The 26043-nt window shown below is 36.7% G+C and overlaps 1 protein-coding gene across 1 annotated transcript in view; it reads right to left on the bottom strand.

The window, feature by feature from the left end:
* ADGRV1 (adhesion G protein-coupled receptor V1) overlaps window positions 1–26043 on the bottom strand; it is a 436592-nt gene that overhangs the window by 141517 nt on the left and 269032 nt on the right. The window contains exons 130-150 of the mRNA XM_077790425.1: window positions 25553–25808; window positions 21984–22192; window positions 21246–21416; window positions 20668–20850; window positions 19768–19947; window positions 18965–19129; window positions 17627–17744; window positions 17262–17385; window positions 15995–16133; window positions 15670–15855; window positions 15306–15538; window positions 14648–14796; window positions 14357–14555; window positions 13570–13786; window positions 12208–12447; window positions 10683–10832; window positions 9370–9843; window positions 8473–8616; window positions 7067–7238; window positions 6550–6685; window positions 4156–5003 (exon numbers count right to left, since the gene is read on the bottom strand). Coding sequence (XP_077646551.1) covers window positions 4156–5003; window positions 6550–6685; window positions 7067–7238; window positions 8473–8616; window positions 9370–9843; window positions 10683–10832; window positions 12208–12447; window positions 13570–13786; window positions 14357–14555; window positions 14648–14796; window positions 15306–15538; window positions 15670–15855; window positions 15995–16133; window positions 17262–17385; window positions 17627–17744; window positions 18965–19129; window positions 19768–19947; window positions 20668–20850; window positions 21246–21416; window positions 21984–22192; window positions 25553–25808 — 4693 coding nt within the window. The remainder of the gene's footprint in view (window positions 1–4155; window positions 5004–6549; window positions 6686–7066; window positions 7239–8472; window positions 8617–9369; window positions 9844–10682; window positions 10833–12207; window positions 12448–13569; window positions 13787–14356; window positions 14556–14647; window positions 14797–15305; window positions 15539–15669; window positions 15856–15994; window positions 16134–17261; window positions 17386–17626; window positions 17745–18964; window positions 19130–19767; window positions 19948–20667; window positions 20851–21245; window positions 21417–21983; window positions 22193–25552; window positions 25809–26043) is intronic.

Here is a 26043-nt window from a genome sequence, read left to right as displayed (position 1 = left end):
CAACAAGCGGGCCGTGCTAGCCCTGCTCATATGGTGCAAAAGCCATTAACTGGATGTGTCCAAAGGGACCACATTAGATTTATTAAATTGGGAGCAGGCTGGATGAAATATACTTGCAGCAGACTCCATTGTTAATGACACAGCCATGGGTGTTAAAAGGCCATGGAAGATAATCCTGGATTTTTTAAAATATTTAAATAATGAGCGGAGAAGGAGGACAGGCAAAGCAGACACAGACCACTGCAAAACCACCATGGGGAGCTGAAAAGCTACCCCGAACAGGGGCAATATGCCGACTGGGCACTCTGCCTTCGCACAGAGCTAGGGGGCCACCCCACACCAGGACACGCTGCTGGTGGGGTGTTCCCCCACAAGGCAAAGTGGCAGGGAGATGCCACACTGCTAAGATGTGCTGGGCCATTTTTCTGTGCGCTGCTGCACCAGCACCAGATGGCCCCAGCCTCTGTGAGAACATGCTCTGCTGCAGTGGAACTGCGACTGGCCACTGCCAAGCGACTGCAGTGAGCAGCACTGCCCAGAGCAGAGTGGGGGAATCCTGGCAAACAGAGAATCCGTGAACTGCTCACATCGCAGCTGCTGACAATGCCCAGGGAGGTGACTAAACAGATCACGCAATCGAGTCACATGGAGTAATGGAGTCTGCCATGGCCCCAGCGGGCTGTGCCGCTCCGGTGGTACTGGGATGCTCCGTGCCTACACAGAGCTGTTGCACCAGTTGAGCTGCCCTGTGGCTGCACCACAGACTTTTGTGAGATACCAGTCCTCCATGCAACTGTGCGAGGCTGCTGTCCCAGCTTAAGTTGCATCATCATAATGGCTGAGCACCCTGGGTCCATCCTGCACTGTCATCTGTTCCCCAGAGCCATCTTCTCACCGCCTGCACCGAGCTGCTGCACAGAGAGGCTGTGCCACTGCCTTGGGTCACTCCAGCTCCACTCTGCTGCCATGTTGGCACCCTCCACTACCACATGCGCACCAGGGTTGCCTCCTCCTGAGACCAAGTGGCCGAGCTCCAAAGCTAGGTTGAGGGGTGAGGCACCCCCAGTCCAACCTCCATGGAGCATAGCTGCGCCTCTAGTGGGTGTGGCCCCACCCCCGACCCTGGGAAATACATCACCAGGCACTGCTGGAGATGTCATACCTGGGAGCAGGGACACTATCCTTACCGCACCACCTCTGTTGGTGCTACAGCCTTCCCTGGAATATATGCCAGCAAGGGACACAACGGATACCAGCAGAGAAAGCCAAAGGCATTGTCCCCCTGCAGAATGTCATGAGGACACTACAACTGCTTTGTTGCTGGCAGCCCTGCCCAATCCTGCCACTGCTGCAGCCTCTCCAAGCTATTCTACATCTCCATCAATTGAAAGCCTCCCAGAGTATGAGAAAAGCCTCTGTAGGGGGCCTGCCAAGCAAAAGGCAGAAGGAAAAGGCATGCAGGGGTGTGGTTCCATTGGAACAACAGCAATCAAGCTGCCTGAAAAAGTGGTGCTGGCCGCATGGCGCAGCCATCACTTGGAGGCCAAGAGCAGCCCACTCTCTCACCAAGCCCGGCGGAAATTCAGCAACTCCCTGTGGGCAGTGAAGTAGCAAACAAAGGAACTTAACAGCACCAGCCAAAACAATACCAAAATAGGCAGTGATGTGTTCCCACCCCACATAACTCAGAAGAGCCCCAGAGCTGCCCTGCCTGCTACTGCTTTAACTCTACTAAGGTTCTCATTCTCTACAGACTCTTACAAACTGATACTAAATGAATGAGATCAGGCTAGTTTGATAGCCTCTCCCTCAAGAGGGAGGACTGCAACATTTACATGTGCTAAGGTTGAAACTGACTCATATAACATAACTATGTTAACTAATTCTATCGCAGTTATAATGGAGATGTCACAAAAAGATTACAAGTGTGCACAACTGTTTGCTGAGTATGTCTAGAATTCATAGTAAAATATTTGTAATTATTGTTTACATGTGCTGAAACCAAAATTAATAGGTCTCTTAGCCAATTCTGTTACAGTTACTAGGAAGGTATCACATCTATGTTTCAAACATGGACAACTGTTTATTCAATATATCCTAGAATTTATAATAAAAAACTTGTTAATATTAATTATATACACAATTCAAGCAGCATACAAACTACATCAAACTAAAAAACTCAAAGAATTTGTTTGTTCTAACATTCTAGATCCATTAAAGCAAACACTAAAATTCTAACTTACTAATGTCGTAAGGAAAATTCAGTTGCCAAGTTTTCTAACTGAAAATTTGTCACCTGTCATAATTTTCAAAGCTAAAATTCACCTATTGAAGTCAGTAACAAATTTCTAACTTCTAACAAAAGGAAGAAAAGTACATTACTTGCACAGTTACCATAATAACTGACAAAAATAAAAATGCCTATATTTCTTTAATTATTTTTAAGTTGTTCATGTTAAAGATTTTTTGCAGTGGATATTAACAAAAGCTTGTTTTTTAAAATATAATTAAGGAAAACCTTTCCCAACCAAGTTCTTGGCCCTAATCAAGCCATGGCAGGTAAAAGAAAAATATACTATAAATATACTAAAATATGCTATCATGTTTGAGATGAACAAGGAAGCCTCATCTGGAAGAGGTTCTTTCAAGTCCTCATTGAGAAAAAGAAGCCTCTCAGCAGTAGCAGACCCTAGGCAACAGTAACTCTTACCTTATTAATGTTCAAAAGTCCATGTTTTGTTCCTATTTTAGTTATTAAAACAAAGAAAATTATAAAAAGGTTGTAGTGAATCTACACCCCCTGCTTTAAGTCCTAGGTGTTATCATGTTCTCATGTCTTTCAATCAAACATATACCAGTATTAGAAAAGACCAAAAATCTAGTTAACTTAAATTACTTCTTATCACTAGCATCATCCTGTGATGTTCAGCAGCTCATACCCAAGGTTATGGTGAGAAACCTCCTCCCCAGTGGGGTCCTTGCGATCTTATTACCTAGGGACAGAGATATCAGAGCATTTCAACAGACAATGGGACACACGGGATACCTGCCAGATGTATCCAGCCTGTACTATGCCTGCTTGGAACCACAGGCAACATCCTCCTGATGACCTCTCAACAGACATCACAGAGCCGTGTAAGCAGAACAATTGATAACCTCACTCATAGAATTCTGGGACTCTTGAAGTGACAGTTCATATAAGGACTTCATTTGTTTACAAATATTTTTTTCTTGTTTACAAACTATTTTTTCTGTTTACAGATTGTTTTTCTAGTAGTTGGGTTTTTCTCTAACAGTTCTAAGGGTTAAATGGTTTATGGGTTAAAGAGTTTTTTGTTTTTAGAGATAAGTTGTAACTTGTAACTGCTAAGAAAACAGCCTGTGACATGTTAGCCTGAAAGAACATTAGTTCTTGACTAACAACTCCTAGATATGCATGCTGCAGCTCCAGTGAACCATGGCCTCATGCAAATTAACCCTATGCTGCCTTCTTTCACCTGGTTGGCAAAGGGCCCTTGCAGATGGGTGACAGAGAGCAGGTTGCAATTTTTAATAAAGAAAGAAAGGAGATGTCACAGTATGCTACAGTACAAGCTGGCTTGTACTGGGCAGTTAATTCAGATATAAATAAGAAACCCACATGGTTTCATAAACCAGCCCTGGGTTGACAGACAGGAACCTCAACTAATTATATTCCATCCTCAGCTGCAGGTATCTCACTTGTCCGGGAGCTGGGCTGTGTTAAAAGATCAGATGATCAGACTAATGAACTATCCAGTCAAACTCCCTTTTTAAAGAGGGGTTGAACCACTAAGCGCTGTCTGTTGCCACATGAACATCGGGTGTGTGGTCATCTCTGTCTCTGACCCGCCACACGTGTGTTTCATTCAGCATTCTGCCTTCATAAAGGACAAAAACAGAGATAAGCAGCACCTATATATGTATTTTGAGTTACACTGCTAAGGGATGCTAAGTGGGATGCTTTGTGCATTAGATGCTTCCTCTTATCTGGAAAATGTAAGATTTGGGAATAGAATATTCTGTTTATTATCATATAGAATTCCAATTTTACACAAAGATTGCCATGAGAATATAAAATCATTTACTGTTATTTAATTCAAATATATTTACTCATTTCCTGGGGGAAATAATTACCTGCAATAATTACTATTGCAAAAGCAGCATATCCATGTTCATCCTTTCCTTCCACAATCTGAGCTCCATATTCAGGATTTGAGAGGAAAACATAAAATGATTCCTGTCCTTCAGGCTCATCATCATCAAAAATTTTTATGGACACCTGGCTTTCAGTTTCTCCATCCAGCAAAGTCAGAGAGATTGTCTGTTCTTCAAAATCCTCTCCTTCCATTGCCCATGTGAAATTTGATTTTCCATAAATATTTCCAAAAGGATACAAATCTACTCCACTCTGTGCACTCACTCCCCCAAAGGTTTTAACAGTAATTTTAATATCACCAGTAAATCCCTTGGTCCTTCTGATCTGAAGCACTGCTGTGTTGGAGGCATTGCTGTTTGTATCTTCTTCCACATAAATGAACTCTGGCCCCAAACTTAGTATCCCATGATGAATATCATTAGCCAAGATATTAACTGTTGCAACACTGAAAGCTGGATGCAAACGGGGACTCCAGTCAAGGTTCACAGGCTGAACATCCAGAATTTCCACAGAAGTCAAATTTACAAAAAAAAATTCTTGTATTTCAGACACAGTGTCATCAATTATTGATATTTCTATCACTGCATTTGTCTGAAAATGGAAAAACATAAGCTCTCCATTGTAGATGGGTATAAAGTCTTCTAGTGGTTTGGCACTTCCTGGAATGGTCTGATATGTCAGTTTTGTGAGATTACTTTGAAAACCAAACAATCTTTGGACATGTAGTCTGACTACCTGGACATCTTCTTCAACTGAAACTAATCTTGAATTAAGATCAAACTGGAAAATCCCCATTGGCTCAATTTTAGCTATCGTAAATCCTGATCTGAAACAGAAACAATATCACATTGAGAGAGAAATACAAATAATGAAAAGCATAACAATCAAGTATAATAATATTCAGTGAGCAATCAATGATGGGCATAAGAAAGTGGATTAAAAACTGTGTAACAGTAGAGGGAAGAAATAAAAATCATACAAAGCAAGACATAAAGATGTTCCCTAAAAAATGCTTTTTTAATGTTTGAGCAGCCCTCCAGAGGCTTAATGCATCATAAGTCAGAACAGGATACTGAGTAAATGGTACATAAAATATGGTCTTTCTGACAAAATGGAGAGGCAAAGGGAAGTAGATCTTCCTACTCTAGACATAATACAGGAATATAATATAGCCACTATAAGTAATACCAGTTTTAAACACTGAACAAACCTCCTGTACCAAGGGAAAGCTTTGAAGTAGAGAGATGCTTGCAGATATACAGTTTTAGCTGGGAAGCTAAGAAGGATAGGAAGTTATTTTAAAATATATAGTAAGGCATTGAAATACTGCCTCTTTACAATATTGCCCAAAGTACTTTTTTTTCCAGATCTGAGTCTTGTTATCAATATCAATTTAAGCTTTACTTTGTTCATATTAAATATATTCCCTTCTAATTGCAAAATATTACACTGACTCTGTTAAATCTTGTGTCATCCCCTTCTCTCTAGAACTGAAACATTATTTAATGCCAGAGGCTACCAAATGACACAATTACAGGGAGTGGATTTGGCTAACAGATGAGACTCTTCCACCACTTAGGAAGCCAAAAGCCTTCAAAGTAATTGTGAGCTTTACATCTTGTGGGATGCAGTCTTAAGTTTTCTAGGAAAGGTTATTCTCATACAGTCAAGGTACTTGACTTGCACAGTAAACATGTGCTTGAGGACTCAAGTCCATAGGATAGACAAACCTAGGAGAAAGAGTCAGTTTGAGGAATTTAGGCATCTAGTTCACTCCTGACTTCCTTCAGATTTGTCAGTTCAATTTTAACATGGTGACCTTTCTCCCCACAATGTCACTCCATGCCCATTTTTTATACATTTTCATCTACAATAAGAAAAACTGGAAATAGTTTGAAGAACAGATAACAAATTTAACATAACAATTTGTGTGACAAAAAACTACATTGAATGTAATGCTTTAATTTTTCAGAATAAAAAGGGGGGTTAATATAAATTTTTAGAGCAGATCTTATTTTATTTGATTTCTTTTAAATAACTCCTTTCATCTAAGATCTTCTAAATATGGATTTTTAGGGACACTGAAAGTTGACGGTTTATTTCATTCTCCAGCTTCCTGGTTAAAACTTAACTGCCTTTCCTAACTGTCTCCATCATTCTAGGTATCTCAGATCCTAATTCCAGGAAAGAGACGGGAACTGAAGAAAAGCCTTAGTTCCACGTGAGACAAGACATAGAAATTTATCAAAAAAGGAATTCCAATTTGCTAGCTACCTATAATTTAATAGGGATTTGTATGAGGTATATGCCTCTATACATGACATAATTCTTACAGCATCAGTGCAACTCAAAAGTGTAAATAACATTCTTACCTCAGGCGAGCCCCACCAGACACATTGCTGTGCACTGCTGTTAAAATGATGGCAAATGTCTCAGATTTATTTAGGCTTGGAATAGCCTGAAATGAAATTACTTTACTTTCCTCCCCAGAGGAAAATACAATAGTACCTGAAAGGAGAGTGATTGAGACAGTCAAAATCACTAAACAGGAATTCTATTTTTACCTGGAAATACACTGACATAGGGACTTTAGTCTCAATTCCACTCTACTGAAGTGAAGAAATCTTCATTATAAGGGTCTTTCCTACAGAAAGCTGTCCTTCAGGGGCATAGTGTTGTGTCTATGAAGAAAAATTGGGTTTTTTTCTCATAAAGTAAATATGTCTCTTACAGATATAAATTGGATCACAGAATTTCATTCTAATCACTCTTCATTAGTAATAGAAACATGCAGAGGTACAAATAATTAAAAGGTGTTATCATCATTTAGGCAGCTGTCAAAGCTGTTGTCCTTGTAGCTGTACATAATTTGTTGCAGCAATTACTCACCAAATGAAGGAGTAATATTGCCTGGTTTAACAGAATCAGTGACTAGGTCTGGTGGGCATCCTGAAATCCAGCTAACTATTACAGAGCCATAAACTCCTCTTCTGGTTATGACAGCATGGCCTGTCCCTGCTACAACATTAGTAAGTCGTAATACCACAGATTCAAAGCCAACCTGTGGAAACATTGTAGATTTTATCAGAAAATGGAATAAAAATGGACAATAACTTACATGAAAGCATGGTACCTCTCATAAAATGGGCATCTTACAATAAGGATACGTGCATATAAATAAATATATGTGCATGTATCTATAGACATATGAATTTGCTCTCTTGAAAGAACTCATATGAGCTCTTAAATAACACTTGCAAGTTTTAGATTTCTGGCAATTAGATTGCAGGGAAAAGGAACAAGTATGAGTGACATTTCAGTGCTGAAAACAGTGAATATAATCTGTGTCTGTCTGTTATTTAGAAGAAAAATAAATCAAGACTGTCCTCAGTGCTCACAGGTAATAACTATACTACTCTCTCTCTACATATATAGATATATACATATAATTAGGTCTAACATAAGTTATTAATTATGTATCCATTGAAAAGTAAGTTGTTGCCTCACGACACTGTAGACAAAATTATTCTAGCTACTGTGATCTACTTTTCTTTTTCTCTGAGCAGCAAATAGGAGTGAAGATAATTTGTATATTCTAAAAGCAATAATAAATGGATATATGGTTGTATATGGTATACAATAGTCTTTCTGTAAATAGTGTATAAAGAAAGGCTATTTGACTTAAGTTCCATAGTAAATTAAAAACCATAACAATGCCTCAAGATAATTAAGATCATTAAATAAAAACTTCAATAAAATTTTAGAGTTAAAACCTGTGCCTGACATAAAAAAAAGGGAATGGTAGCACATATACCATATCAAAGTAGCCAAATTATCTTTTCTCAATCTCATACAAAATAGACAAATGGAAAATGTATCACACAATGAGTACCAAATTTAATGACATCTGCATTAACACCAAACATATATTCCATATCTTTTTGCACATAATACTGAGTACATGCTATTTTCTGCTTTGGGGTTGCCATACTTATAGAAACATTACCCAGATTTACTTATTTTCCTTTAAGTCTTACAACTCCCCTTTCATGTAAATATTTACACTTCTTACATTTTACAGATGAAGAGGCCTTTTCCAATTGTATTAAAATGTTTCTATAAGATTTTTTATCAGAGGAAAGAATAACCTACGGTGCAAGTAATAATAGGAATGATCTCTTCCATCATACTGATTAAAATGAACACTTCCCTGAGTTCTTACAACAGGTCTCTTCTGCAGTGAAGTATACCTTTCTTCTGTGGTAGGAGCATGACACCACAACCAGGCTACTGACCTGTGAATTGGCAGCTTCCGCAGGAATAAGCAGCACAGCAGACTTTGCTATTCCTAATATTTTAGGCACATCCTTGGCACTTCCCCTAACCAGGCTTACATTAGTCAGTTCCAGAGTAAAATTCAAGCCCAGTAAAATAAATGCCTTTGAGAGAGAGAATTTAATTAAAAAGGTAGAAATTTAATTCCACTAAAAGCATATGATCCAACAGTGCAAAATGATTAACAAAGCAATCCTCAGACTGTTGTTTACTTACATAAAAAACAGCATTTTCAAGACAAGTATTTTGTTGATTATGTTTCTCATAGAATTACAGTTAAACCATCAATATTGTGAAAGGAATCTGCCAGCAGTTTGCTGGAATAGGAGTTTGTAAAGCAACTATTGCCATTTTAAAAAGTTGAATCTGACACACTAGGCCTTGGTTTGATTTTAATCCTTAGGATTAAAAATATTTAAGATGGTTGTAAGAGCATGTAAGAGTGGATGTAAGACTGTAATAATAATGACAAACAAGGAAACACAGAAGACTGCAGGTACATTTATCTTCTTCTTCATTGGTCACAAATGACAGATCACTATTTACAATTCAAAGGAACTTAAGAAAATATTTGCATATTTTTGCCATATTGAGATATTGAACTCATAGTAACACCAAACTACAATGTCAGGAAACCTAAAATATTTGAACACATGCATAGCAGTGATTTTGCAATTATTATCAGAAAATTTGATATTCAAATCCAGTTCTACTCCATAAAGAGGAAATTTGTAGTACCAAAACTCTATTTTCTGCTTCTGCACAGCTGATACTAGTGAGAATGTTTTATCTTATTTGTATTTGATGAAACAAATGGAAACAACAGATATTATAGGAGCTAAAAGAGTAATACACACCTGGTTGCTTATTGGCACTCTTTTCACTCCAAAGCTGGCGCCATCCTTTACTGTGAGTAATCCCACCTCATTCTCGGGTTCAATTACTACTTCATCATGAAGGGATATTACATGGTACTCAACCATTACATCTCCAAATAACCCAGCATGCCGAGTTACATTAATCTGAACATATCGATCCAGGGATTTTTCTACCAACAATGACTGCTGATCAGAGTAGAGGGCGAACACTCCGTAAGGATCATCATTTGCAAACACTGTGATCTTTGAAATTCCTTTCTCATGGTCTAAATCTGCTCCACCTTCCACTGAAATCAGATGTACCTCATAGCTTTCATCCAGTTCTGGAACATCATCAGGCAAGAGATAGATAATTATCTCAGCTGTACTCTGCTGGTCAGCAATGACAACAAATCCCTCTGTCTCAAGAAAGTCACCTGTGATGTCAGAATCACTACGTATTTCCCAGTAAATCTGAAATTAGTATAGAAAATGCAAAACATAAAAGAAAGAAAAATTACCTCCAAAGTCAGAAACATGCAAATTCAGGATTCACTATAGATAGGATATGGAACAGACTGCTTTTAAATGGGTAAAATAACAATTGTTTTGTGTATGCATAGGAAGAATAGCCTATCACACAGACCATCTTTCAAAAGAGTGTGTTATTTCATTAACAGTCTTAAGAATATAAATATTTCCTTTGTCTAGTTTCAGAAGATTTATGTAAAACTATGTGGAATTTATGAACATTTTTCAAAAAGTATTTCTCTTTTCTCACCAAAACAACTTTGCTGTTTTTACTTTTTCCAGTATTCCTCACATTAGAAAGGAATAAACTCTCATTAAACACAGCAGATTTTTCTATCAATTGATCAATTTATTTTAAATTAAATGAGTTCCTGTTAAAACACTGACTTCTAAACAACCTTAGATAAAAAACCAATGTGCATGACAGTTCAGAAAAGTCTGATTCTGTCTAAAAAAGTAAAGTGTGATGACATCAAAGACAACTCACTATGAAAGTATTGTCTCTTCATTCTCCCATCAAAAGAAACTGTGAGAGAAAGAAAGTGAGAGCAGTACAGCAGTATTGTTTTTCTTTTATTTTTCCTGGCCAGGAAAGACTGAATTTTACCCTCCAAATGACAAGTACTAGGGCTAAGCCCTTCCTAACTCCAAAATGCAACATTAAAAAAAAAATTAATTTGAGAAACAAGCAATTGAAAGGCACAGAATGAGCTATTTTTCCATACATCGACACCAAGGATGATTTCAGATTACATTGTTTATTAGGAAAAGAGTGAGAATACCATTATGTTCCCCAGAATGCCTTGAATTCGTTTGACAAACAGGGTAATATTTTGTGGCCCTTCGTCTCCTGAGGGTTCTTCATAGTTACTCTCAGTTAATGATTCAGGAGCAAACTGTACAATTCCATTTGGATCACCAAACTTCTCTATCTGTAAAAAGGTAAACAAACATTTAAAAAAACTGGAAATGTAATGTGAGTTGTATTTTTGTTCAAACTAGTGAGATTTTCACTGCTAAATGCTACAGAGGGACATATCTGTTAGTTCTAAAAACAGCAGAGACAATTTTGAATGTCCCTTTTTCAGTTTTCAGTTCCCCTGTTCAGAAGGAAAAGAACAGAGTTTTATTTGAATTGCTACATCTGAATATTTTGATTCTCAAGCAGGAAGTACTCAGACACCTTGAGCTAATATACAGAAACTTTTCTAACACTATTAGTTTGCAAACTCAGCACTATGGCAAAGAGAGCTCACCCGCATCCATCTCCATGAGCCATTAGCTGCAAAAAGAATTTGGGGTAACATGACTTCCTGAAGGGGACTGTGGAAATAAGAGCTAATTCCATCAACACATTACAGACCGGATAATAAATAAAAATACAATTTCTAGGAGAGATTCTTTTGAGGGTTTCTTACAGCAGCTTTATAAATACATCTTTAGTTGCAGTATCCCTAGAGCACTGATTTGTCTGTGATAACTCTCAACAACACCTGCATTTCTCTTGTACTGTGAGAAGTCAGATTTTCTCCCTTCCTCTGAAGAGATGTCAAGAGTGACAATGTCCTACTTGCAGCTGCTGAGGAGTTGGAGCCTGGTGCTGTGTGGGTGTGTCCAGATCGCTTTTATCTACACGCACACATCATGGTTGGTGCAGGCCAAGTGGTCCAGCCTGGAGAGTTTGTTCACCATTGTTTTTCCGCTGTCTCAGGGTTTGAGGAGGAGTGTGTGTGAGGATGATTCGTTCATCATTGTTTTTCATTTGCTCAGGGGTAAAAGACATTTTGTCTTTGCCTCAGTGGAGCTTTGGTGTTGAACACCTCTTTGTGTGTAAATCACCCTCTCTATTGTATACCTTTGTCATTAACCTTGTTGCTGCTACTGTTTGTTTTTCATTTCATTGGTGTTTTCAAGTAAATTTTTCTTATATTGACTCAGAAACTCTGCTTTTTCTCTTCCTTTCACAAGAGGGTGTAGGGGAAGGGAAGCAGCTGAGTGGTGTTTTATTTCCAACTGGGTTTAAACCACAACAGAGGACAAACATATTGACACATAAAAATGTGGGCTCAATTCATGCTTTTGCTAAAGAGAACTATAGAAAATTGCAAATAGGAGAGACAGCTCACTGCTTTTATTCCAGTTTTTACTGATAGATTCTCTGCCCTTTTTCTTTCAGAACTGAACATAATATACCAAAATAGTACAAAGGTCAAAAAAGCCAAATTAATAAGTAATCACTGATTAATTTTTAAAAGCTTTGCATGAATAACAGAAATCTCTGAAGAAAGAGAAGTGATAGTAACTTACTATTAATGTAATGCTGTTTGCCTTAGGATCTATTTCTGTTTCACCTTTCCTAAGGCTCAGTCGAATAATGAAGGTTTCCTGAACTTCAACATCTTCATGAGGATAGATTTGTAGATTAATTGTTCTCAGACCTCCTTCACCTTCTTCAAAATAGAATGTTCCATTCACAGGGTCACCAATGTCACTATTCAGAGGAGACAAAATCTCTTCTGAATTGGGTCCCAAAATGTCCCAGTTAATCTGTGGAATAGATCAGTTTCAGATTTAGAGGGGTGATGCATTATAACAGCATCCCTAGAGGAGAAGTGACAGAGTACTCAGCTATGTTTAAATCTTTGCTATGAAGACAGGATACAAAATAGTCATAATAATTCTATGGGGCAAAATATAGAAGCCTTTGAAAAAGTAAACATATCAATTTACAAATGGGAATTTTAAATTATTAGTCACCATACCAGTCTATTAAATTCTAGATGTTAGTAATAGAAAATAAACTAAGATATCTTTAACATATATCAAGAATCCTAGAGTCAATCTCTCTTCTCTTTCATGACTTCTTTTGCAAAACTTCACACATCAGTACTCATGATCAAAATAATTTCCCTCTGAAGTGTAATGTCAAGCCTAAAAATGACAAATATTTTCTATCATAAAAGCTTTTCATCCTTCAGATTATGAAGAAAATTATGAATCCTTCATATGTCTTCCATCTGATTAAAAGCCACAGCATTTCCACAAATTCTCACAAATAAGAATGCTTTTAAGGAGGTTATATTCAGGACATGACAATTATTATTTTGTTAATTTAAGTATTTTCTGCTTTTCTCCAATGAATTCTAGAAAAAGTCAAAGACTGAGGTAATTTTTATATATGGAGGAGTTAATGGTTTACAAGGCAAATTTTCCAATTATTTGACATGACTGTGAAAGACCCACCATGTTTTATATTTATATCTTCACTTTATAAGTGGCCTGTATAGAGTAAAAAAATACTCTACAAAACTCATAGCCAGCAATTTCCTGAATTAAATTAAACTAGTATTAGTATATGAAATTAACTATAATTTTCATAGGACTAGGAGCTTGTTCAAAACAATGTACACAATACCATAATAAAAGGGAAGCAGGAGAAGAAACAGGATTTTAAATTGGTAATAATTTAAATGGATAACTTCATATTATTACATTTCCAATAATTATTACTACTTTCTGATATACTGCAGCTATATGCAATTCATATTTACTAAAATTCCATAATTATACTATTAAACATCAATCACTAAGAAAGGTCTCAAAGCAAAATGAAGGAGCTTTTTGACGTGATCATTGGATATCTTTCAGTCTTTTACAGGCAAGACCCACCTGTGCCTCCACTAACTGCCCAGTCCTTTCCACCACCAGGGACACTGTTGTGGTTGCATCAGGGTTGGGAAGAATAATTTGGCTTTGGTTGAGAAATCGGACCATGCCCTGGGAAGAGTCACTTTTTGCAATGGTGACCTGGCTCACCAGGTGGAGCCCCAGGATGGCTCCACCAGTGGCTCCTGTCAGCTGGATTTCAAATTGCTCTGCTGATTCACTGCACAGAAAAAAAAAAAAAAAAAAACAAAAACAAAACCAAAACATTCTGAGATATCTGAGAGAAAAGAAAAAAAATTCAAACTGTACTTCGTAATTAAATCATGCATCCAACTTGGTCTGTTTTTAGGAATAAAGAAATCAATTCCATAGGTGCAGTGTATAAGATTCCTTCTAGTTGCATGGAATGATGATATCTGAAATAAAAATATTTCAGATATCACCATTCTGAAATTCTATCATTATTCTATTTTCTACTAGTGTTAAGTTAAACAAAAATATGGAAAAATATTTTATTCTTCATTGCAATACTATTGAAACCAACATTTCTTATAGTGTAATTAAAAATCATGTTTGATTGCATACTATTTAACAGGAACTATGACACTGTAATATAACATCTTCTTTCCCCTTTAGGTGGCTTTCTCCCTTAGGTTATTTTTTTAGCTGTGCAGAAATTTGTTTTTCAATTACAGCTCAATACACACATATATGTAGATTTTTTTAGTGCATGTTGAAAAAGACTTTATCAGAAGTAAATATGTGAATAAATATGTGAAAAATTCATTACCTTTCTTCATCATTTATAATAGAAATGTAAATAAAAGACTGGTTCTGTCCATTATAAAAAACTACAGTATTATTATGAATTATATAGTCAACACCATGAAGTGCAGAAATACTTCGAGAAAGAAAATCAGCCATGACATTGCCGTAAGTTCCACACTTTCGCAAAACAGGAATCATGATTAATCCAGCATCCTCTTCCACTATAAAATAATTGAGAAAAATTTATGCAATTTCAAAATTCATGCCATAGCCTTATCTTCCAAAATATAGTGAGAATTTATGTTAAACTTACCCTGTAGAAGGACATGCTTCAGATCAAATTCTATGATACCTTCAGCATTGTCATTTTTTGCAATAGTTACCCATACTGTGGAGATATTTCCTATTATTGGAGGTTGATCCACCTGTAGACCATTCTCTCTTACAGTAAAATCAAATCCACTTGCAAGAACATTTAAAAAAAAAACAACATAAAATATGTTTTAAACTTCCTGTGAAAGTATAAAGATGTGTATGTGACAATTTTTGAACTACTGCAAATAACTTTACTTTTTGACAGCTACCACTGAAGACTTTTTTGTCACATTTCTTCATATTATAACATTTCCAAGAATTATTACTAGAAATGTGTATCTTTCATTTGTTCTTTCTCATTTCATCTTTTTAAAGAAATTTATTGCAACTTGGCAATTTGTACCTAATGTATGGATTTTAAGTTTTAATAAATCTTAATCAGAAACATCTTTATACTAAAAAAGTTAAAATAAGTGGGTTTACCATACCCTATTTTGAATTATGATTACAATTATAGCTGTCTTATAAAATTCTACAGTAAAATAGATTAAATGTCTAGCAGTGACTTTATTCAGGTAGATTACACTCCAAATATAGTTTGTTTTTCTCATTTGTTTTTCTGCTTGTAAAAAATCAACTGGAAATTTTAACTTTACCTTCCTTGGAGTTCCACTTGAGTAATTATCAATGAAAAGTTTTCAGGACCTTCAGGAAAGTCATCATCATGAATTTCAATCAAAATAATTTTACTTTCCTCAGCTGGTTCAAACATCACTTCCTTTACTATGAGAGTAAAATCCATTCCTTCCTCTGCAGTCCCATTTATTATCTGAAAGCAAAGACGCACTCTGCCATAGGATCCCTTGGAACGCACAACAGTGATGTTAACCTGAGGGAAAGATAATATTTTCTTTTAAAAATGGATTTGTTTTCTGCTACAGTTGCCTTTACAAGACATAATTCTAGCAACAATACTGTTATCTATCAGTAATTTTATAAGAAAGAATTTTAATCCGATACCCATTTTTCATCTTCTGTAGTTAGCAATAGTTCATGGGAGAATGAAAACTCTCCAAATGGATAATCACTGGCGGCCATGGTAATATTTGCTGTGCTGCTAGATTCATTTATAAGTCCTCCATCACTGACTCTGGTTAGTTGAAACTGGTAGTAATGCTTCTCCTCAGGATAGTTGTCATCTACAGCCTACAGGAAAAAATCAACAACAACTAAAAGGATTTAAGCCCTTTCCAGAGAGAAAGATATAAATAATTTTTAGCCAAGATCTTAAGAAAATAAAAGAAAGTACTTGAAATAGGTACTGATATACAGATCTCTCATATACCTGTATTAGAACAACTGCTGCAGACTGCCTATCTCGCATGGTCAAGGTCCCCGATACCTCAATAAATTCTGTCTGATGAGGAGGTGTTATATTCCAATATATTATGATCTCCCCAAAAATCCCTGGGCCACGTACCAGGCTGCAGGTAAGGACAGAAACACAGATTTTATTTTGACCTTTAATATTTAATATCCAATAAAGAGATAGTATATCATACTGTTGTGCATGGAAGGAATGTTATCAGCCCTATGAAAGCTTGAGTTTTAATGTACTCGATCACTATTAGGAACATAAGAATTCCCTTTTCAGGCATTTTCAGAACATCTCTGAAATTTTCTTTTATTTCTCTGTGTTTGGAGACATCTCTAGCTGTATTTTTACCAAGAGGTCTTTCAAGTTTCCTTTCACATGTAGCCCAAAGATAGGACTTGAAAACTGATTTCTCTTTGTCTTATGCTGCTTTTTCAGAGATAGATATGCAACATAGAAGGGAAATTGGATGTCAGGGTAATGCCAGGGGCAATTTGATCTATAAGGCAGATGTAGAATACCAAAATACTTCTTTGAGATTTTCTGTGATGTGTTCTGTTTGCTACTTGTCTAAAACCCTATCAATAACATAATGCTTGGACAAGTCACAGTAAAGATTTGTCTGCACATTGTTCACATAACAATTTTAAACTACTTCTTGCAAAAAAGCATTGTTTAGTCTTTTGGGCTTCTTGGGCCAGTACCAGAAGGTGTTCTGCTGCTTTATATTTGCTGGAAGTGTCATAATCTTTTTTTTTCCAATGTTTCTAAGAATCTAAAACTGCTCATTCTGTTTTCAGTTGACTGAATAAAACAACTGCATCTTGTTTGCACCAAAACCCCAATTCCCATACTGTTTATGCTAGAATATAACAATTTGCTGAAATACCATTCAGGCACAAATCCTGAATCAAATTCTAGAAAGCACAAAGCACCTTCAAATATGACATCTTCTTACCCCTTTCCTATTATTATGATCCTCTTTCCTTTGGTGCATCAATGTTGTAAATAACTTGAAGACAGAGAGGACTATTTGGACTTCCACATTAATACTGGAAAGATACATACATGGCATATTCTACCCTTCCTTTAAACCAATCACCTAGTTTTTAAAATAGTACTGATTATAGAAATTATGATAAAATGTAGTACTCAATAAATTGACAAATGTGGAGTCTCATAGCTTTTGAATCTGGGTTGTTGCTCTTTCTTTGAAAAAAATGAGAGATGTACCCACCTAATAAGAGCAGTTCCATTATAACTTCCTGAAGGTTCTCCAATCAAAACATGCTTGGATGAATGGGCTATCCCAACCACCCCAGAAGCTCCTTCATCTCCCATGATAGTGATGGTTGCAACACCTATGAAGAGAAAAATTATTCTAATTTTAAGTGAAAACTAAGCAATTTACCTTTGGTAAATTTTGTGACATGAGTTGTTAAACATCAGGTTCATAGAGGGCCTGTGGAAAGACTGATAAATTGCAACCAACTAGCTGCCCACTAAATACTTAAGCACTGCAGGCTAAAATAATATGAACAGACTTAGAATAATTCTCATATAGAATATCTAAAACCAGAAGATACTGAATTAACTCTTTACCATTTACAGGGGATATCTCTGCATCACCAGTAGAGACTAGCTGAATGGTAAATGTTTCATTCCCCTCCAGCAGACCATCTTGGATTGCATGTAAAATAATCAATTTCTGGGACTCAGTCTGCATCATGTAAAGACCAGAAAGACATGGATATATATTAAATTAAATTAAACAAAATACAGTACTAAACCAAAAATTTTTTAACATATCAAATGTTAAGAATGCTTAACATATTCTTTAGTATTTTAAGATATCAGATATCTGATCTGACTGAAATTTCTTCTCACAGATTAATAACCAGTAAAAATTGTCTCTCAAACATTGTGGGCTACTCACTATTTTCAACTAAATGAAGACTGAAATTCCTTTGAATTTGTGCTCACACAGATGTTCTTTAACTTAGAGGAAACCATCTATAGAGAAACTGCATATTCAATAGTACACACATATTCTAAGATTAGATACATTAGTCGAATTTCTGCCTAATCCACATTTTTGGGAAGTGGCAAACACATGGTATAAATTTAATATACCATGCATACATATTTTTCTGCTTATACTCAATTATATATAAATGTACAAGACAAAATGTCAAAGCCTACCAGTGGAGAAAAGAGAGCAAAACTGCCAAATACTTATGATTTTACCAGAAAAAAAAAAATCTATTTTTCAGCTGACTCAAAGTAAAACATCCAGCATGCCTACTGATTTAATGAAAGAAAAGCTTATACTGGGACAATATAGATTATGCTTTGTTAAAATACTTTTCTTCATTAAATAGTTTAAGTTAACTGTAAAATATAAATATTAACATACTATCACTATCCAATACTTAACTCTGGCTTCAGAGTTGTAACCTGCCATAAAATATGAGTTAAATAGCCCTGTCTAGTTTGAAAGCTATGAAGGTGCTTTTTTTTTTTTTTTTTTTTTTAATCTGAAGATTTTGAGCATTCATTTTCTTTCTCACCCTTTCAATGCAAATTTTCTTTTTAAGATGCTTCAGACTTTAGTGGAATAAGTGTTTCTGTAATCATTATTTTCGCTCAGTAGACTTCAATTCCTCTTTCTTAATAGTAAAAACAGTGGAGATTTGAAGAGCTACCTTCCTGATAATTACATTATGCTGCACTAAAAGAGCATGTCAGTTTTCCATTCCATCTTGAAAGAAGTCTAAATACTTCTAACCCCACCAGTTCAAACTAACCTTTTTCTTGTGTATAATACTTAGTAACCCCCTACTTCTATCAACATATAACAACAACCATACAAATATACACCAGTAGAAGGAAGTATTTATAAATCTAATAGTAAATAAGTTATTACAATATCTGAAATACCTCACTGAAATGAAGAGTACCATTTAGAGGGGTCAGATCATATTTGGCTGCTTCCTCGAGAATCCATAACACTGTAACTTCTCCTCTTCCTCCCTGACTTCGACTTACATTCAGCAAAACAACTGCAGCAGAGTCATCAGGTGTCTGAGGTTCCTTCACAGTTACCTGATGGAGAAAGAGAAGGAGAATATGGGAAAGGCTGTATTGAAAAATTCAAAAACTGCATTGATAATGTCAAATGACATGGATACATGTTTAAAATAAACAACAGAAAACATTATCAATTACAATTCTGAACAATAGGAGTGAAAATAAATAGGAACGTAACAGGTCTAAGGAGAGTCCTGAATCCTGGTAGCAAGGACTAGTCATTCAAGTGATTTCTGTATGTACTATGATCCAAAACAATTACAGACAATGCCACCAGCAGGCTCAGCACCAGCAAAAGGGAGAGCAGAAGCATGGCAAGAACTAAGATGAGATATGCTTTGTAATTTCTTTCTAAATTTTTCTTTCAGTAATGCCTATTATTATACAGACCATCAAAAATCCTACCTAGGATGTCCTAAATTGTTAGTGTAGTGAATTAAATTGATTCAGTCAAGCAGAAATCTGTATTTATGCAGCAGCACTTTCACTGTTACTACCATCCTACACAGCTAGATGTAGACAAGCACTAATAAGATTTCAATGAAATCACATCTTCCTCTGCAGTGAAGGCTTGCAAAAATCAGCTATATGCTAGTGACACAAACCCACCCTCCTACTTTAGCAGAAATGAGTGCAGCCTAAATCAAACTCACATTCTTTTCTTCAAACCTGAATACCCCAACAGGAGAATCATTTGGTGGAATAGCGACAGTTACCAGGGTGTCATTCCCAAGTCTTGCACCACCTGTTACCCTCACCAGGACAATTTTGAATATCTCAAGTAATTCAACTTCACTGTCATCTATGATTGTAATTTCTATTTCTCCTGTAGCCTGTAAAAATGTTAAAAAGAAAAAGAAAGCAACAAAACTTCATTTATAATATTCTGTAAATTGTTTGGAAAAAAAATAAAACAAGCAAATTATATCTACTAATAGTTAGACAATGCTCACTTGTTCATTTTTCTTCTTATGCTCGTATATTTATAATAAGAAGATATAATTTCAGTAGTGGTTTTTAAGTCCATCAATGTAAATCTTGTTTGTCAAAACCAGCAGAATGCTTTGCTTTGGTATTCAGTAGAAAGTGAATGTTGACAATATTGTCAATATTCAGTCAAAATCCTGCACACTATGTATATCCTTCCCTTTGCCAAAAACCACTCATATTCACTTAATATCAAAATCCCTTGTGTAGAATAAGTACTCTCAGGTGCAGCATGAAATTTAAAATTATGTGTAGAACACAGATAAGAAAACATATAGGTTTATTCTGAGAATTTATAGTGAAGATGGATTTCACTAAAAATTTTCAGTGTAAGAGGGCTTATTATTAGAAATTATGTCCTCACTTGCCAACGTATCAAAGACACATGATCCTATTTGGTCAATGGTTTTCTGGTTTTCCATGTTAAAAAACTGAAGCTGGGAGAATCATTCATATACATAAGGACATATATAATAGTTTTTCAGTGAAAATTCTGCTAGAGGAAAACACACAAAGAATCTTAAGCTGGTAACCCAAAGTCAGGTAAACTTTCAGCAAGTGAATACCTGCCCATCTGCAAATGTAAGGTTTCCAGATGATGGTGTGAAGTCATCAAAGCTGGCAGTTGAAGGAATGGCTTCCCAGTACAGAATTGCTGACCCAAACCTCCCAGCCTGTCGAACAACTGGGAGTTTTAGTACATTCTGTGGTGGTGGTACCTCATAACCAGAAACAGCTCCAGTGATACCCTGTACATTTAAAAAGAAACCATAGAGTGTCTCAACAAACTTTTTCATTTTTTTCCCCAAGTTGTCTTGCAGTTAAGAATAAATGAAGAAATGCATAATTAGTTGTAAAATGGTCTGGCCTAAGTATTGACCTTACTCTAGGCAAAAATCTGGATTAGATGACCTCCTGACATCCATTTAATGACACTGGTTTCAGCACTGCCAGGTCCATAATAAATTTTTTGTATTATTTGTGATGAACCTCTTAAGAAAGAATTGTTTGTCTGGTATCTGGCCATTTTATCCATAACAATTTAGTACTATAAAACCAATCAGAACACTTCAGAAGTCATATGAGAAATCGGACTGCCTTGCTCGAAAGCCACTTTATATGTTTTTCATTCAGACTTATTTACCTTTGTAACATTAAAATTAAATATTCCTCTGGCATCATCATTTTCTTCAATTGTTATTTCAGCTATTTCTAATCCAAGCCTCTTCACACTTGGCTGTCCTTCAGATGAAGTGATCAGCTGCACATCAGTAATATTGATTATAAATCCTTCCTGTAATTCTGGAATATTGTCCTGAAAAAAAGTTTTAAATTTCTTTTTTTTTTAAATGATAAATTACAATATAATACAGTTGACTACTTGTAGGTTGTTTACTGTTCAAGACTTCTCAACATTTGGGATCATATAATCAACCCCTGGCTTCATATTATATGAAAGATGTAAAGATACTTTTGCTCAGGTTTTGAAATCGAAGCTGACAAGTCAGATTCCAGATATGCAAGAACAGTGGAAAGCAGTGCTGGCTGTCACCTGTTACTGCTACCTGCGAGAAAGTGAGCTAGATCTCAGAAATCAAGCCATGACTTGAAAATCAGTATCTCCATTCTAAATGTATCTAAAGATCATACATAATCTTTTTTATTATTATAAGTAAATTTTGGGATTGTAATGAAACAAAGAATTTGGCTCATTCCCAGTGATGAATATACAAGTTTTTTTTAAAGAGATGAATAACAAGATTTTTTTCCAAGAGTCCCAGCACAGTCACTTCTAGAATGTTGTCATGCAACTAGTATAAAATCAGTAACATTTCCATTTCCTTAAGATATTAATAGCTCAAGAAGTTGTTAGGCTACTCACAGGCAAAATAGTGACTATGACTGAAGTTGTGGTTGCATTCTCTGCCAAAATTACTGTTTTCTTTTCCAGTATATAATCTTCATATTCTGTTGCTCGGTTGGAGGGGGGGAGTTCAAAATTTGGTGCAGTGCTCAACTGAACTGCAAGATCCCCAACAAATCCTTGTTCTCGAACAATTTGTAGAGTAACAGTAGTTGAATTATCCTGCCCTATAGTAAGGAGATGGAAAAAATTGAAAATACAGTTGTTTTACAATCATAGAATATGCTGAGTAGGAAGGGACCCATCAGGATCATCAGAGTCCAACACCTGACCCTGCACAGGACACTGCAAGAATCACACCACAAACCTGAGAGAATTTTTCAAATACTTTGTGACCTCTGTCAGGCTTAGTGATGTGACCACTTCCCTGAGGACCGTGCTCTGGTGCTCAGCCACTCTCTGGTTAAAAAACCTTTTCCTGCTATCCAGTCTATATCTGCCTGATCTCAGCTTCATGCAATTTACCAGAGTCCTGTCAAAGGGCACCAGGGGGTGCGGCAATCAGTGTCTGCCCCTCCTCTTCCCTGCATAAGTTGTAACTGCAATGAGGTCTCCCCTCCTGTCAAGGCTGAACAGACCAAATAACCTCAGCCACTCCTCATATGACTTCCCCTCAAGGCCTTCACTGTCCTCATGGCCTCCTCTGCACACTGTCTAATAGTTTAATGTATTTCTTATATTGAAGTGACAAAAACTGCTCCCAGGACTCAAGGTGAGTGCAGAGCAGAGCAGGACAATCCCCTCCCTTGCCCGGCTGGCCATGCTGTGCCTGATGCCCCCCAGGACACGCTTGGCCCTCCTGGCTGCCAGGGCACTGCTGGCTCATGTTCAACTGGCCACTGACCAGGACTCCCAGGTTCACGGTGCTGCTTTCCAGCAGCTCATTCCACAGACTGTCCATCCATCAAAGGTTGCCCCATCCCAGGTGCAGAATCTGGCACTTTCCCTTGTTAAACTTCATACAGCTGGTGATTGCCCAGTGCTGTAATTTGTCAAGGTCTGTCTAAATCTGTTGAGGTCTTTCTTCAGGGCCTCTCTTCTCTCAAGGGAGTTCCTCCTTTAATGTTGTCAGCAAATATTATTTCTAAGAATCCTGAATCCAAGTAGTTTCTTGTTGGGAAGGATGGACAAATATAATTATTCATAAATAATACAGCCAGGATGAGAACAGTCCTCTCTGCTAGCCAGACAATGCCCTTGCCTACGGATGGGTCCAGGGGTCAAGTGAACTGTTCTATCTCACCCCCAAAATGTATGGTTCACCTCGCACCTGTTACCCTCCCCTGAAACATCAAGTGCCTGTGACCCCATTGGCAGGAGCCTTGTTCCAGCCCACCTTGAAGCCCCCTGATAAGGGGTCTCCGAGGGGCCAGACGCTCTCTTGGATCTTCCCCTCCTCTTGGAACTTCCTCTCTCCTTGAGCACCCTTTTGTCTCTCCCCTCCCCCATCCTCTCAAGCCCAGCCACATGCGTCTGGCAGCTCCAAGCAGGAACTTTCTCCATCCCTAATAAACCTTACATCCTAAGAGCAACCTTCAGAGATGTCTCATCTCCATTCACCTAAACCTCCCTGGAGCACAGGCTCACTACAGTTTCTCACAATATATCACAGTACAAGTTGGCTTGTACTGGGCAACTAATTTAGATATAAATAAGAAAAACAGCCAGTTCCATAAACTGGCCCCTGGGTTGACAGACAGGAATCTCAACCAATTGCATTTCATCCTAAACTGCAGACATCTCACTTGTCTGAGCAGTGTTAAAAGATCAGACCAATGAGCTATCTAGTCTGGGGCATTTCAAACTCCCTTTATAAAGAGGGATTCAAACAATAAACTCTCTCTGTTGCCTCATTAATTTTAGGTGTGTCATCTCTGTTTCTAACCCACCCCCCTTCATGCTATAGTCATTCATGAAGATGTTGAAGAGAACTGAGACTAGGATGCACCTTGTGGAAGCCTTATTTTAGCCCTTGGTCTGCTTGATTTTCAGCTCAGCTATCTACTGGAGCTGCTTGTTAGACCCCAATTCAATTCTACTCAGTGACACAACAGTCCTTGGATTATTCCAGGGTTTAAGCATATGAACACACACATCTGGTGTGAACAGACAAAACAATACTGATATCTGAAGATACTGTGCATTGAAAAACTGGATCTAGAAGAATAAGAATAATGAAATACTACAGTTTCATATGAGTGTTACACAAATTATTACTTCAACACTTTTATTCAGTTGTCCTGCAAAATTTCCATCTCAATAATTTGCCTGGCCTTTTATGCCTAGGTCATCACTATTGATTCTAACAGAAAGTGGTATTGAGGGCAGTCATTCTGACTGTAAATATCCCATTTACTTAACTCAAATATCAAAGAAATTAAACAGACTTGTATCAGTCAGGCTCAACAGCCTTTTGGGAACGTAGATTTGTAATTTTATCTAATAAATTATGAAACACAATCTGGTTAAAAGTGGTGCATTTATGACTGCAGAAATAGAAACAGATAAAATGTAAACAGGCTTGTACTTCAAACTAGTTACTGTAACCAGGTATTATTTCACAGATAGAACATGTGAATAATTCATTAAAAATACAATAGTTATAGACTGGAAAAAAAACATCTGTGAAACCAGTTAAAGCTAGCAACCTTCCTTGAATCCTAATGTCAAAGTATAAATGTTTATAATGTGTAAAAAAACAAAAGAATCCCTTTACGTTACTTCCAGGTGCTAATAAAGGGGCAACAGCAATTCACCTGAAAATAAAATATGTTTTACCGGTGATAATATACTCTGATGGAAAAAGTAGTTTTTGTATATCTAATTTTTTTAATATTGACAAAATATTAAATTGTTAGAAAATTCTAACTGGGTTGTTAAAAGTATGAATAGCCCATCAGGTAGCTGTGGGAAGAGCCCCAAGAAATGCCAGCTTGCTCCCTGAGCCAGGAGAGAGGGAAGAAGCCTGAGCATCATGGCAATTCTCCTCTGGCCAACTGCCTGGGTGATCTTCTTCAACTTGTGCCTGGAAGGAAAACCAAATCAAACATGCAATTGCAAGCAGAAAAATATCACCTTTTTCATGAAGTAGAATTCACTCCTGATCTGCTTCCTTCCTTCCCCTAGCGCTCTAAGCAAAAAGCTTCCCTTTTTGAGACACTTCAAGAGGAAAGTCTTTCTATGTAAATTATTTTAAACAATATAGAAGTCCCATTAAATGGGAAACTTCTGCTTTTTATATAAACAGAAGGATTTAATGCATTAGCAATTTGCAACTTACCTCTCAAACAAAAATGGCTGAAAAATATTGATGTATGCAATGTGAAATACAGCATGGTTACATTTTAAGGGATATTTATGCTATAAATAATAAAATACTGCTGATACATAAAAAACTTTAATAAAAAATTGCTGATATATATATAGAGAATATATACATTTATAATATGTAACCAGTGTTATAACTTCAACAATGCTGACTTTGAAAAAACATACATTCTTTCTTAAGAATCAAGAAACAGACTTACCTTCTGGCTCTGTGATTTTAACAAAGAGAGACTCCCTGTGCCATTCAATCACACCATGTGGAGAGTCACTGGGTAAAATGCTAAGTACAGCTCTTGCCCTTTTGGGATCAATGATAGCTCCTTTTGTGGTATCTTGAACATCCACAGTGGTAACACAGGTGAGTATGACTTCCACTGTCTCTGAAAGTTCTGCAACACTGTCTGCAAGAATTGTCAGGGTGATTGTGGAGAGGGCCTGACCTTCTGAAAATGTAACCTAAAGTTTTAGAGGGAAGGGGGGAAAAACGTAAAATTTCTTATCAGTGTTATTAAACCTGGAGTTTTATTCTGTAAACTTTATCAGTTATAAAATGCATCTACATACACACATATATATCTTATAGAATCATAGATTACAAGGTTGGAAGGGACCACAAGAATTACCTAGCCCAATCTTTCTTGGCAGTACCATAGTCTAACCAAGATGGTCCAGCATCCTATCCAGCTCAATC

This window comes from Lonchura striata, chromosome Z, assembly GCF_046129695.1.
Source record: "Lonchura striata isolate bLonStr1 chromosome Z, bLonStr1.mat, whole genome shotgun sequence".
NCBI lineage: Eukaryota > Metazoa > Chordata > Aves > Passeriformes > Estrildidae > Lonchura > Lonchura striata.
This window is presented reverse-complemented; position numbering and strand designations above follow the sequence as displayed.